The sequence below is a fragment of the Lynx rufus genome, unplaced genomic scaffold (genome assembly GCF_022079265.1).
Source record: "Lynx rufus isolate CCGP_SWC_20201006 ecotype Redwood Valley unplaced genomic scaffold, mLynRuf1.p SCAF_1, whole genome shotgun sequence".
NCBI lineage: Eukaryota > Metazoa > Chordata > Mammalia > Carnivora > Felidae > Lynx > Lynx rufus.
Genome location: NW_025814823.1, coordinates 85,748,738 through 85,760,933, shown reverse-complemented (window position 1 = coordinate 85,760,933; position 12,196 = coordinate 85,748,738). Strand labels below are relative to the sequence as shown.

Below are 12,196 nucleotides of genomic sequence, written 5' to 3'. Positions count from 1 at the left end.
CTCTTATCTGCCCCCTAATGAACTGTTGTATCAGAAATGCATTTGCACTATATTTTCAGAGGGACCATAGCTTTAATTGGCCACCTCTGAATGAGTTTAAGTGTTTCTAGAAATATAGTTATACGTATATATGTAATATATACATCCTTGAACTCCAAGGTTTTAAAATATATATATGAAAACAAATACTTATAAGCATAATGGAAAATATTGGTGCAATCCCTTGCTTATATTATTCTTTTTATACATTCATTTTCTTTAATTCCTACATTCATTTTATTTTTAAAAAATAATGTACTTTAACAGACAAAACATGAGGGAAAAACTCTAAACTTGCAAACATTTATGTTAGAATACTCCAGGGCATTTTGATATATATATATATATAGAGAGAGAGAGAGAGAGAGAGAGAGATCAATATATTATAGAAAGATATAGATATAGATATATAGATATAGATATATAACAGAAAATATATTTTTTACATGCTTGGGACATGACTACATCTGTTTTATTGAGATGTTTTTTTCCCTATGTCTATGCTTTGATTTAGCAGTTGTGAGGTTCTAAATAATAAATGACAATAGTATAAGGTTAATCTTATAAAAATATATATAATTTAAACTAATTCTCACTATAACTTAACAAATTTCCCTTTACGTTTTTAAGTTCTCAGCTGGAAAACCCTGTAACAAAAAGAAGTGTGTATGTGGCTGCAGATTTGAAAGTGACTGAATGCAAATCACAAATACATTAAAAAGGTTGAGAATATAATAGAATGTAATAGTAAGTAAGTTACTTAAAACAGATTAAAAAGAAAAAAAAAGACTAAAGACATATATGCAAGGCATATATCCAGGGAAAAATGAGTAACTCTCATATATGGGAAAATGACTGAACCACTGGACCCCAAGAATGAAGATTTTGCATGGCACTAGACTTTCAAAAAACATAATTCCAGACTAAAAGTCAATTACATTGAGATATTGACATTAAAAGAGCAGAACCCAGAACTGATATGACCTTTGTTACTACCCTCCAAATTGGTGAGAAAGACAGAGAACTCAAAAAGGCTCACAGGCATCAGGCCTATGTTTCATGTTGTCCCCAAAGCTAGATGTTCTGAAGTCTCCTTCAAACCCACAGTGCTGACAAATCTGTTTAAAACAAAATACAACGAGTAAATTTAAAAATCATGTTGATTTCTTCAATGATTCATAAACCCGGCAGCACCCCCGTCTAACAAATAGAAAGGAGGTGCCAAGCACTGTACAAAATGGGAGACTGTTAAAGACAGAAAGGGGCTTGGACAAGGAAAGACTATTACATTATCTTCCTTTGGTGGGCTAGTGGATCTCTCAAATTATCTCACAACTACTGGCCAAAAAATTCCACCTTAACCGGTTTAAGATAATATTCCTGGAAGAGGTTGAAACTACATTTAGGTTAGTTGGTTTGCTGATATGGGACTTAGTACAAGTGACTATTTTGGCCTAGTTTCTCTTTTTAGCAGTTCCCAAATTGTGTGAATCATACATCTTTGTATCCCCCACCATATAGTAAGTACTCACTAAATATTTGGTAATTAAAAAGCTATTTGGTTTAAATAGCACCTGTCTTTTGTTTCTTTTCCCCCTCCAAATTTTGGACACATATAGTGTGTAGAAGAGTTAATAGGGGTTAAAATCTTATAGCAAGAAGGTAATTATTATTAATTTCCATATTATGACAAAACTGACCTTTACATTATTGTTAGAAAGATGTTCATCCCTGAAAAGAGGCAGTAAGAAATATTCATTTCTGTTTGCAAAAATTAAACTTTGTTAATTTAATATATAAGAAAACTTGCAATTCATACAGTGTGCATTACAAAAAAATCCATTTGGATGTCATTTTCTTTAAAATGTGCATCTTCCAGTATGAGCTATGAAATAAATAATGAATAAGAAGCACTGGGTAATAGGTTAACAACTGAATGAAAACAGTAATGACTGAAAGGAGACATAATAAACTCAGAGTCAGGGACTATGTGGGGAGGAAACAGTTTGGGGAGGAAGCAATTTTACCCAAAAGTCATGATTGTCTGGCTTTTAAAATTATCTGGAGTAGATCCCGATAAACTATTGTAAAATGGCAGAAGATATGAATAATTTGTCTCCTTTCTTTTTCTTTCTTTCTTTCTTTCTTTCTTTCTTTCTTTCTTTCTTTCTTTCTTTCTTTCTTTCTTTCTTTTTCTTTCTTTCCTTCTTTCTTTCTTCATCTTAGTTCTTATAATAATTTGGCTCTTCCTAATGTTAAGATCTTGTGAGGACACAATATTTGTGGGAGTTCCTTCACTATTTTTCTGAGCCAGAAGACTATTGGAATAAAGGATTTCTGAAGGTCATTTCTGATAGCCTGGAGTGCCCACTATTTGTTTATGATCTCTTGAACCTCACTCCTCCCAGGGTTGATCCCCACTTCCAGGCATAAAAAGTAGAATTATTCTTGCATTTATAGGACTGTCTTTAAGAGTGACTTCAAATATGCCATTGAAGGGAGCAAAATTTACCTCCTTAAAACATGCACACCTCTTTGGGATAAAGATTATTTTAGACTTGTAATTTGTAAGAAACAGTGAACATGGGAAAAACACTGAGCACCACAATTACTCTTTTGTAAGAGACATATATGTTTTTAAAGGGCATTTTCATTTGTAAGTTTGTCTTCCTCTCTGTATCAGTAAGCGAATGATGGACATATTTCTAGAAACTCTTCTCAGTGGAGAAGCCAGTGACTTAAATTTGCACAAAGAACATATCCTTGCTTACTCTCCTTTTTTTGGTAACTTCCCATAACTAGCCTCCCCAATCCCCCTTAATCTTTTGTCTTTATCTGAAGGTGGTTTTTATAGAAATGACTTGGGCAATTTCAGGGAGTTACTCATTTTTTTTCCGGGTCTCTCCATACCCAGGAGATATAATGTGTATTAAACTTTGGTTTTCTCTTGTTAATCTATTTTTTGTTGTTAAAGGAGATGTCTCAGCCAAAGAACTAGAAATGTAGAGTGATTATTGTGCCACCTACACAGCATTTTCTGATACTTTAAAGAACTGAGCCTCTGTCTTGCTATTCAGAAAACTAAGTACTGAAGTGGTGTGGATTCCATCAGGCCATGGTATATCAGGGCCAACAACAGATCAAGGTGTCCTGATTTCCTCCATAATTCACTGCCTGAAATAGTTAAGGAGTTTATATTAGGCATCCCTGTTCAACTCCACATTCCCTCAAATTATTTCCAATGATAACCACTGGGAAAAACTAAAGGCATTCCCATCATTTTCCTGGTTTGCATGATAAGATTCTCTTTCTACTCACTGTTCTACTTTTCTCCAGGCTGGCCTCATGAGTATGTGTTCTGTGTGCTTTCACAGGAGCATATATTCCCAAGGGCTATTGCTCGGCTTAATGGTCTATATCTGCCATCTTGAAAACGTCATAATTTTATATCTGGGTGTACACGTGAGCAGAGGAACGATGCTGGGCGGCAGCGTTGGCTTGTGAATTTGACACAGCAGCACTACCTGCACAGGTGGGGTCAGCAGCATGCACCCAGAGCAATATGCCTGGCCTCCTCATGTGAACACAGGTATGTCCGTTTCCAGGGCACATAGAAACCCAAGGGAGTATCTCTTCTGGGACTGGGACCAGACTGGTGACGGTGATGACAGCAGCAGCTGCAGAGGCAGCACAGAGGTGGAAGAGTCCACTGCCAGGAGACAGAAGGAGCTCTGCCTGGCAATAGCAGTGACTCACACTGGGGGCAGGGGATGACTTTCACTTCCACCTCAAAGCCCATCCTGTGTCATTGATAAAATTACTAACTATCTTGCCTGAGTGTCTGGACAGGAAGTGGTAATGGAGCTTAACTAGTAGTAGTAATCTTTGTCAGTGAAATACCACAAATAAAAGTACACACATTGCCATTGCAATAAAGCATATTGGGAAGTTATGAGAATTGATAAAATAATCCAAAACTTATACTTTTAGAAACTTCCACAACATTGCAAAGAAAATTTCCAGAAGTTCAGAAATAGAAATGCAATTTAACAATGTTAAAAATATTTAAAATTTAATGTGAAATATTATTGATGAAAATAATAAAATTTCATATAAAATTTCAGAAACATGAAAAAAGATCACAGTAATTTACCTTGTATTTGGAGATACAGTAATAAAATGAATAAATGGGTATTGGAAGCATGAAGTGACTTCCACTATCTTTTACAAAGTCCACAAATTACCAGAAATTTGAAAGTTTCATTAAAGTGACAGTTATTAAATATATATTTAAAAGCAAATTCAGGTTTACATATCAATTGATGGATTGAAATTGATTTATTAGAGAACTTTATTAGAAAAAATTTTTCCTGAAGAAACATCAACTCTACATGTACTAAAATTTGCATTTGGATATAATGTATCAGATGTTGGATCCACTGTTGTCACCACTTATAAATACTCCAAACACCTCCAATAACATACTCATAATGACTCTTCTCAAATTAAAAATTGTCAAAAATTAATTGCCTCCTTGAATTTTCCACCAGTGACTAACAGCACATTCAACTGTATGGATAGAAAAATGAAGTTCCTAAAAGCATAAATTTTGATGAAATTAATTTGGAGAAAAATGAGGCAAAAAATATTACCAATGATGACATCACAAAACAATGTATTACTATTTATTATATTTAATAGATAAGAAATTAATTTTGAAGAAAAAAGTCTTCATATTTTAGCACAGAGGATGGCACCCTTTCTGCTTTTGAAAAAGAGGCCTCATGCTTTCATTTTGTGCTGTGCCCCATAAATTATGCAGGGTATGACCTACCTCCTCTCTACCAAACCTGAGAAAATAAAGAGCATTTCTTCACTTACCAATGATGAGAAGTGTTAGCAATCTACTTGAACAGGAAGTTCACTTGAGCTGAGAGTTTTTATTAGATTAATAGCGGGACGTGTTTAGAAAAATGATTTATCAATGACTAGAATTGGTGTATAGAAGTTGATATTCCCCCAACCTATTCCGGTAAAACTTTGAAATGTAGCAAATGGGAAATAAAATAACCTATGAGAGGCATGAGCGAATACAAGGATAGCAGTGACTACTGAGTATGTGATAAGTGTCGGGGGTGGTTATGGGAATGTCCTTGAACCCCTTAATTCCTAATAGCTATACTCAACTTTTGATCCACTCAGATTATAACTAACCTCAAAATTTCTTCATCTCTTATGGCACATCCAAGTCTTAATACTTGATTTTGAGGGATACCTGAGATGAAATCATTTTCCTAGGATTCACTTCCATAAAAGAAGCATAAATTTGTTATAGTTTATTCAGGATGGTCTAGGACTTTAGAATCCCTGATGAAGTCTCACCTACATCTTTCTAAAGCCAAGTTAGCATATAGTGAAAAAAAAAAAAGGTAACATACATAGATAAGTCATTGAGTCTACAATGGGAAGAACAAGACAGTTTCTGACATTATTTAGATCTAGACATTCAAGAAACATTTATTTTTCTCTTTATATATTTTGGAAAATAAATGTAAAATAGTAGAACTGTTATGCTGAATTACAGCTTTAGTTAAACAGTTTCCATGTTCATTTCCACATGAAAAAGAACCATTTTCATTGGGAACCTATTAGCAAAAAATGAGTGCATTTGAAAGTCATGAGAAAAAGCATCATAAAGATAAGAAAGAGAAGGCTTAAAATTACATATATGTTTGAGAGACAATTTTGTCCAGACATGAGTGACTTTCTTGTGATTCTAGTCCTTGTGATCCAAGAATAAAATAATATTTTACAATTACTGTACACTGATGAAGGGACTTATACCCAAGTCTTGGGTACATATGCAAAAAGCTTTGTCTACATTTTCAAAAAGAGATTCTCTGAATCATTCTTCTCAGGGCTCCCATCACCTCCTTGTTTCGCAGGCTGTAAATGATAGGGTTGAGCATTGGGGTCAGGATCGTGTAGAAGACAGCCAGAACCTTGTCCTCTGCTGGAGATCTCAGTGATCTTGGGCGTAGGTAAGTGTAAGCAAAAGGTACGTAGTATAAAGTTACCACTGTGAGGTGTGTGCTGCAGGTCGAATAGGCCCTCTTCCTCCCTTCTGTTGAGTGCATGCAGCAGATGGCAAGGAGAACTCGGCCATAGGAACATGCAATGCCAATGAAAGGAAACACAAGAAAGAGGGTGGTACTCACAAACACTGTGTACTCATAGACCCAAGTGTCCATGCAAGCCAGAGTCAACATGGCTGGGACATCACAGAAGAAATGGTTGATGGACCTGGATCGACAATAAGGGATATGGAGGGCATATACAGTGTGGGCACAGGAGTTGATTGAGCCCATTATCCAAGATCCTGTTATCATCAACACACACACTTTTTTGCTCATACGAATGGGATAGTGAAGAGGAAAACAAATAGCCACATAACGATCATAAGCCATAGATGTCAAGAGCAATGCTTCTGCCCCTCCTAAAGTCAAGAAGAAGAAGCTCTGAAAACCACACCCAATGAAGGAGATAGACTTGTTTCCAAACACAAAATTGGAAGCCATCTTGGGAACAATAGTGGATATGTAATTTAGGTCAATGAGGGAGAGCTGACTAAGTAAGAAATACATGGGTGTGTGTAGACGGGTGTCTAGGAAGATGAGTAGAATCATGGACAGATTGCCAAACAGAGCCATTAGAAAAATGAGGACAATGAGAATAAAAAGGAGCAGGCCTATTCTTGATGGTGGAAACAACCCCAATAAAATGAAATCAGTTGATGTTTGAGTATAATTTTCCATGGGGCATTGATGCAATTTTCCTGAAGGCAGATAGAAAAGTAAGTCAATCACAGAATATGAAGCTTTTTTTTTAGTTGTGTAGTATCTAAAATCTTACAGTGCTTAAGTAAATAACTGAATGTTTCTATTTTGTAAAAAAAATCAAAAAACAAAAAACACAACAAATTATTTTTTGACCTAGAGATTAAAATTTGAAGATGCAAGCATTAGTAGCCTAAATCTTTTCTAAGAAATCTTTAATGTCATTAAAAAAACATATATTCACTAAGAATTTATCAGGATACATACATTTAGCTTATGTAAACATACACAAGTATTGCCAAAATCATATGCTTATTCAAAATGCATGCACATAAAATCAACATAGATGCATACATTGTACAGTTATTTTAAGAGTAATGTTTGTGACCCATAAAGGATCATTTTTCTTTTATATCTAAGACTTACTTCTAAAACTGCAGCAGCCTATCAGCTTATGTTGAGGAATAATATTTATTTCTTGAGTCCTCTTTGCATAGTAATATCAAATAAAACATCCTTGAAGTCAGGTAACACTATTTGGTTCACATGTTCTGAAATTGTGAATGAATACTTGATGTCAAGTACCATTGATACAAAATCTTCTCTTCTTCCTTCTGAATGATACAGTTAGAGTCGACTCTTCAACTTAATATCTATACACCATAGTCATGGCAGGTTCCATAAATCTGCTAGAGTTTCCCAATAACCATATGTTTATAGACATTTCTTATATATTTTATCATAGAGTATCATAATTATTATCAATCATATTCCAGAATATGGTATAGTTAAGAGCCGACTCATGTAGTATCCATCACAAATCCAGAGCAGTAGTTCATAGACAATATAAGCAGTAGCCCTTATTATCAATTTTAATAGAATTACCATATGATAGAACAATACCACTTCTGAGTACATGTCCAAGAGAAATGAAATCAGAGTCTAGAATAGATATTTGTACACCCATGTTTATAGCAGCTTTATTCACAATAACTACAAAGTGTAAGCAACAAAAGTGCCCACTGACAGACAAATAATGAACAAACAAAATACAGCGTGTGTGTGTGTGTGTGTGTGTGTATGTATATATGTGTATAATATATATGCATATTATATATAGTATTATATAATAGCATAATATATATAACATATAACATATATAACATATAACATATATCATAGTATATATTATGCCATTATATATACTATATATATTATATATATATATGCTAATATATTTTATATTATATATTATACATAATACCAATTATATAATATATATTGTTATAATATAATTATAATATATCATTTATTATATAATATTACATTATATAGTATATATGATTATATAATAATTATATATTATATAATAGCATAATATATTATATAATAGCATAATCTGATTATTTAATGCATATATATATATATATATACACACACATATATACATAATCATTCGCTTTTTTAAATGAAGAAAATTCTGTTACATGCTACAGGATAAATGAAGTTTCCAGATATTATACTAAGTAAAATAAACCAATCAAAAGAAGCCATATGCATGATTTAACATATACAAGGTACCCAGAGTAATCAAATTCATAGAAATGAAAGTGGAATGGGGGTTAAGAGGGCCTGAGAGGAAGGAGAAATGGGGAGTTAATACTTAATGGGTGTAGAGTTACAGTTGGGCAAGATATAATTTTGGGGATGATGATGGTAATGATTAAGCAATAATATGAGTTTCATTAATGTCATTGGAATGTACACTTAAAAATAAAATGGTAAGTTTTATTATATAATAAATATATATGTATGTATTTACTCCCATAAAAATTCAGAAGTAGAATATAAGTGTACCTAAATTATTTCATGTTTGGAACCTACAACAAGGACCAGAATATGTGCAGTGCAGTTGACCTTTGTATAAAGTGTGGCCTCCAAAAAATTGCAAAGGAAAGTGTGGGAGAGCAAATTTTTTCCATAAATGCCATTTGGATTCAATGTATCGCATATTATACCATTTTCCATAGGATACCATTTATATTAGTATTTTAATGATTGACAAGAAAAAATATAATATTTGAAATTACCAATAAAATTATGATCACTCTTAACACATACATTTTATATAAGGCTCTCTGTGATGAATTTACCATGAGGTGGTTAGTATTATTCCACTCTAAAGGTGTAAAACATCAGCACAGAAAACAAATAATTAATGTCACATCATATCTGGTATTTGATGCTATGTATCATGACTGCCAGATGAACACTTTTTTTTTGTTCTAAGATGAGAATTTTTTATTACTCATGTTGCATTGTTCTAATATCCTGTCATGGGACATCATTTAAAGGACCCCTGAATCTGACATTGAAGCATATTGAACTCTTGAGTAACAGCCTTGAAAATTTCAGGGTCTCAAGTAGAGAGAACAATTTTTCTTAGGTAAAAATAAATCCAATAACTTATTTTTATTCCCTGTAGGTTGATTTTATCCATTGGAATAACAATAAATAGCCTATATTTAGCTTATTTACAAGACATTTTCCATCTCTTTAATTCCTTAAATTTCCTTAAAAATTGCATTCTAGGCATCAGCATTTATAACAAGTGTACATAGGAGGAAAGAATATCAGAAAACATTCTGATGATATTTCATAGTGAACAGAAGAAACAAGCCTAGAATGTTTTTCAGGTCCTACAGGAAAGAGAAAATAGTGGTACGAAAATAAGTTGGTAACTGGAATGTGTCAGAGTATGTTCCAGAATTAATTATATTTGATCCTGACCTTGGATATACCTCTTGAATTTTATATTACACTGATATTTTATTCATGACAAATTGAGTTGCAAAGATTCTATGCAGCTTTAACTAAATACATATACTTGAATAACTGGATTTCCTATCTGTCATCACTGTATGTATGTATGTATGTATGTATGTATGCATCTATCTCTATCTCTGTCTATATGTCTATCTATCTATCTATCTATCCTCATTTCTCTAAAAGCATCCCCCATATTATCGCTCAAATATTAAATATTTTGAGGTAATAAATCTGAAATAAGACCAGGTCAATTTTTATCCACCAACACACACACATACACACACACACACGCATACATACACACACAAACACTGAAAAAGGAAGAATAAATTAATGTTGTTAAGTTAGAAATGCTATACAGGTGGTAAAGTAAAGAATGCATGTGAAAGCTTCTTTGAAACATGAATAAAATTATATTACCAATAACGGTTTACTTATTTGGACATATTCTCCTATTTTCTCAGATATATTGGTTTTACTGCACTATGACCACACACATTGTCTTATAACAAACAATGTTCTCTAAAACCTTTACATAAAATTCAATTCTTGCTCTGTTCCCAATGTAAAAGTGTCCTTGCTTATAAAGGCACAGCCATATTATCTCCTTTGTAATTTATACTGTAGATGTCCATACTCTACATAATGAGGAAAATCTTCCAAATGCTGTACAAGTTCAAAATGAATTAAACTATTACCATCTCTTAAAGTCAATATGCATCAATATTATTGCAGACCTTTTATCCTATGTTCATATTGGAGTTGAAAATTAAATACTGAAAAGGCCTCATGTGGCTGATTCATACATTTATAGAAAATATGCTTGTTAAAACTATTTCTCATTATCAAAAGATAAACAAAATCACAGAGTTAGGTAGTGACTTATTCACGTCTGTGCAGTGACCTAGTGATAGCGTTGAGAAACATGGAGGAGTGTCCTGTTGAAACTAGATTAATACAGAATTTTCCACTAAGGCATGGATTTTCATGCCCTGTACTCTTCACGTTTGATCAAAACTATTCTCAAAGAAAAATCATTCTTAATTACACAGTAAGGCTGATCATTTACAGAGGTACAGAGCAAATATGCATTTCCCTAAGCCCCCTCCATAATTTGGCTTTGCAGGAAAAGAAATCAGATCAGACTTTTAGGAACCTGTAAAGCACAAGATACTCTCCACCAAGTTTCACAGAAATTTGAATTACTTTGTCTTTTCTCAAGATCCCTGTAATACCCTAAAAATGTGGGCTCTCCCCCAAAATGTCATTTTTTATTCACCTGGCAGTCTGCAAAACCAGTGAACCAAGTTAACAGGTCAGTTTTCCCAGGAGGACTTTGAATGCATTAGGTAGGTAAAGTGGATCTTCGTTCCTAAAAGTCGGCTGATCATTCCTCGATGTCCATGTCTATAGCAGGAATTATTTTTAAAAGCAGAATTCTTTTGCATAGCCATCAGCTGTAAAATTTTAAGTATTGTAAAATGGTTTTTATAGAATATAGAATCAGACGATCCAGAAGAGGGTCCTCTGGGATCTAGGTCAGGGTAATTCTCCACAGTATCCTCTCAGGGAAATCTACAGGAGATTTCACAGCCTTTCAAGGATTTCCACAAAACAGATTTTACTAAAAGGACAAAGAGTACATAGTTTGCAATACTTTAGTGAATTGGGAATTTTAATGACAGTATTTAATATTCAAGACACGTGAATTTTCAGTTTTAAGAGGAACTATACATTTTTAGAGTATAAAGAGATCTAGAATACACAATGAATATCTGTGTAGGTGCATGCTTGTGTGATTCCAATCCATACAAGTCCTTAAAATTCCACAAAGGTGAATCAGCATTAGTAGGTAATTTGGTAGGCAGATAATAGAAACTGATTAAAAGAACTGTCTTTCAAATTTTGTTTTGCAGTGAGAATTGATTTATTTTGTTTCATTTTACACATACCCTGGAGAGTTTAGGTTTAAAGTTAGATGTACTTCTAGCTCCCCTACTACGGGAAATGCGATAGTGGATTAAAGAATTTAACCATTAGAGGCTGTACACTTACGTGGAACAGATATAAAGAAACTGGGATATTGCAAGTTACCTATGAGATGAAAAATAAGGAAAACATAGTGCATATTTGGCTATAACTTATCTCTGAAGAATAGCCATAAATTTTAGCATCTTTATCATTATCATTGTCATCACAATTACTTATTTTCACTTCACTTTTCTTTTTCCTTGTTTTTAAAAGAAATTTTTTACTATTTATTTATTTTTGAGAGAGAGAGGCAGAACGTGAGCAGGGGAGGGGCATAGGGAGAAGAGGAGACACAGAATCCAAAGCAGCCTCCAGACTCTAAGCTGTCAGCATAGAGCCTGGCTCTGGGCTCAAATTCATAGACTACAAGATCATGACCTGAGCTGAAGTTGGACGCTTAACCAGCTGAGCCACCCAGGTGCCCCCACTTCATTTTCATCCACTACATGCATGATAAAATT

The 12,196-nt window shown here is 33.6% G+C and overlaps 1 protein-coding gene across 1 annotated transcript; it reads right to left on the bottom strand.

The window, feature by feature from the left end:
- Window positions 1-5,924: 5,924 nt before the first annotated feature.
- Window positions 5,925-6,854, bottom strand: LOC124519103 (olfactory receptor 2L5). The gene has a single exon (XM_047089104.1). It carries the CDS (start codon window positions 6,852-6,854, stop codon window positions 5,925-5,927), a length of 930 nt encoding a protein of 309 aa, XP_046945060.1.
- Between the last annotated feature and the right edge of the window lie 5,342 nt (window positions 6,855-12,196).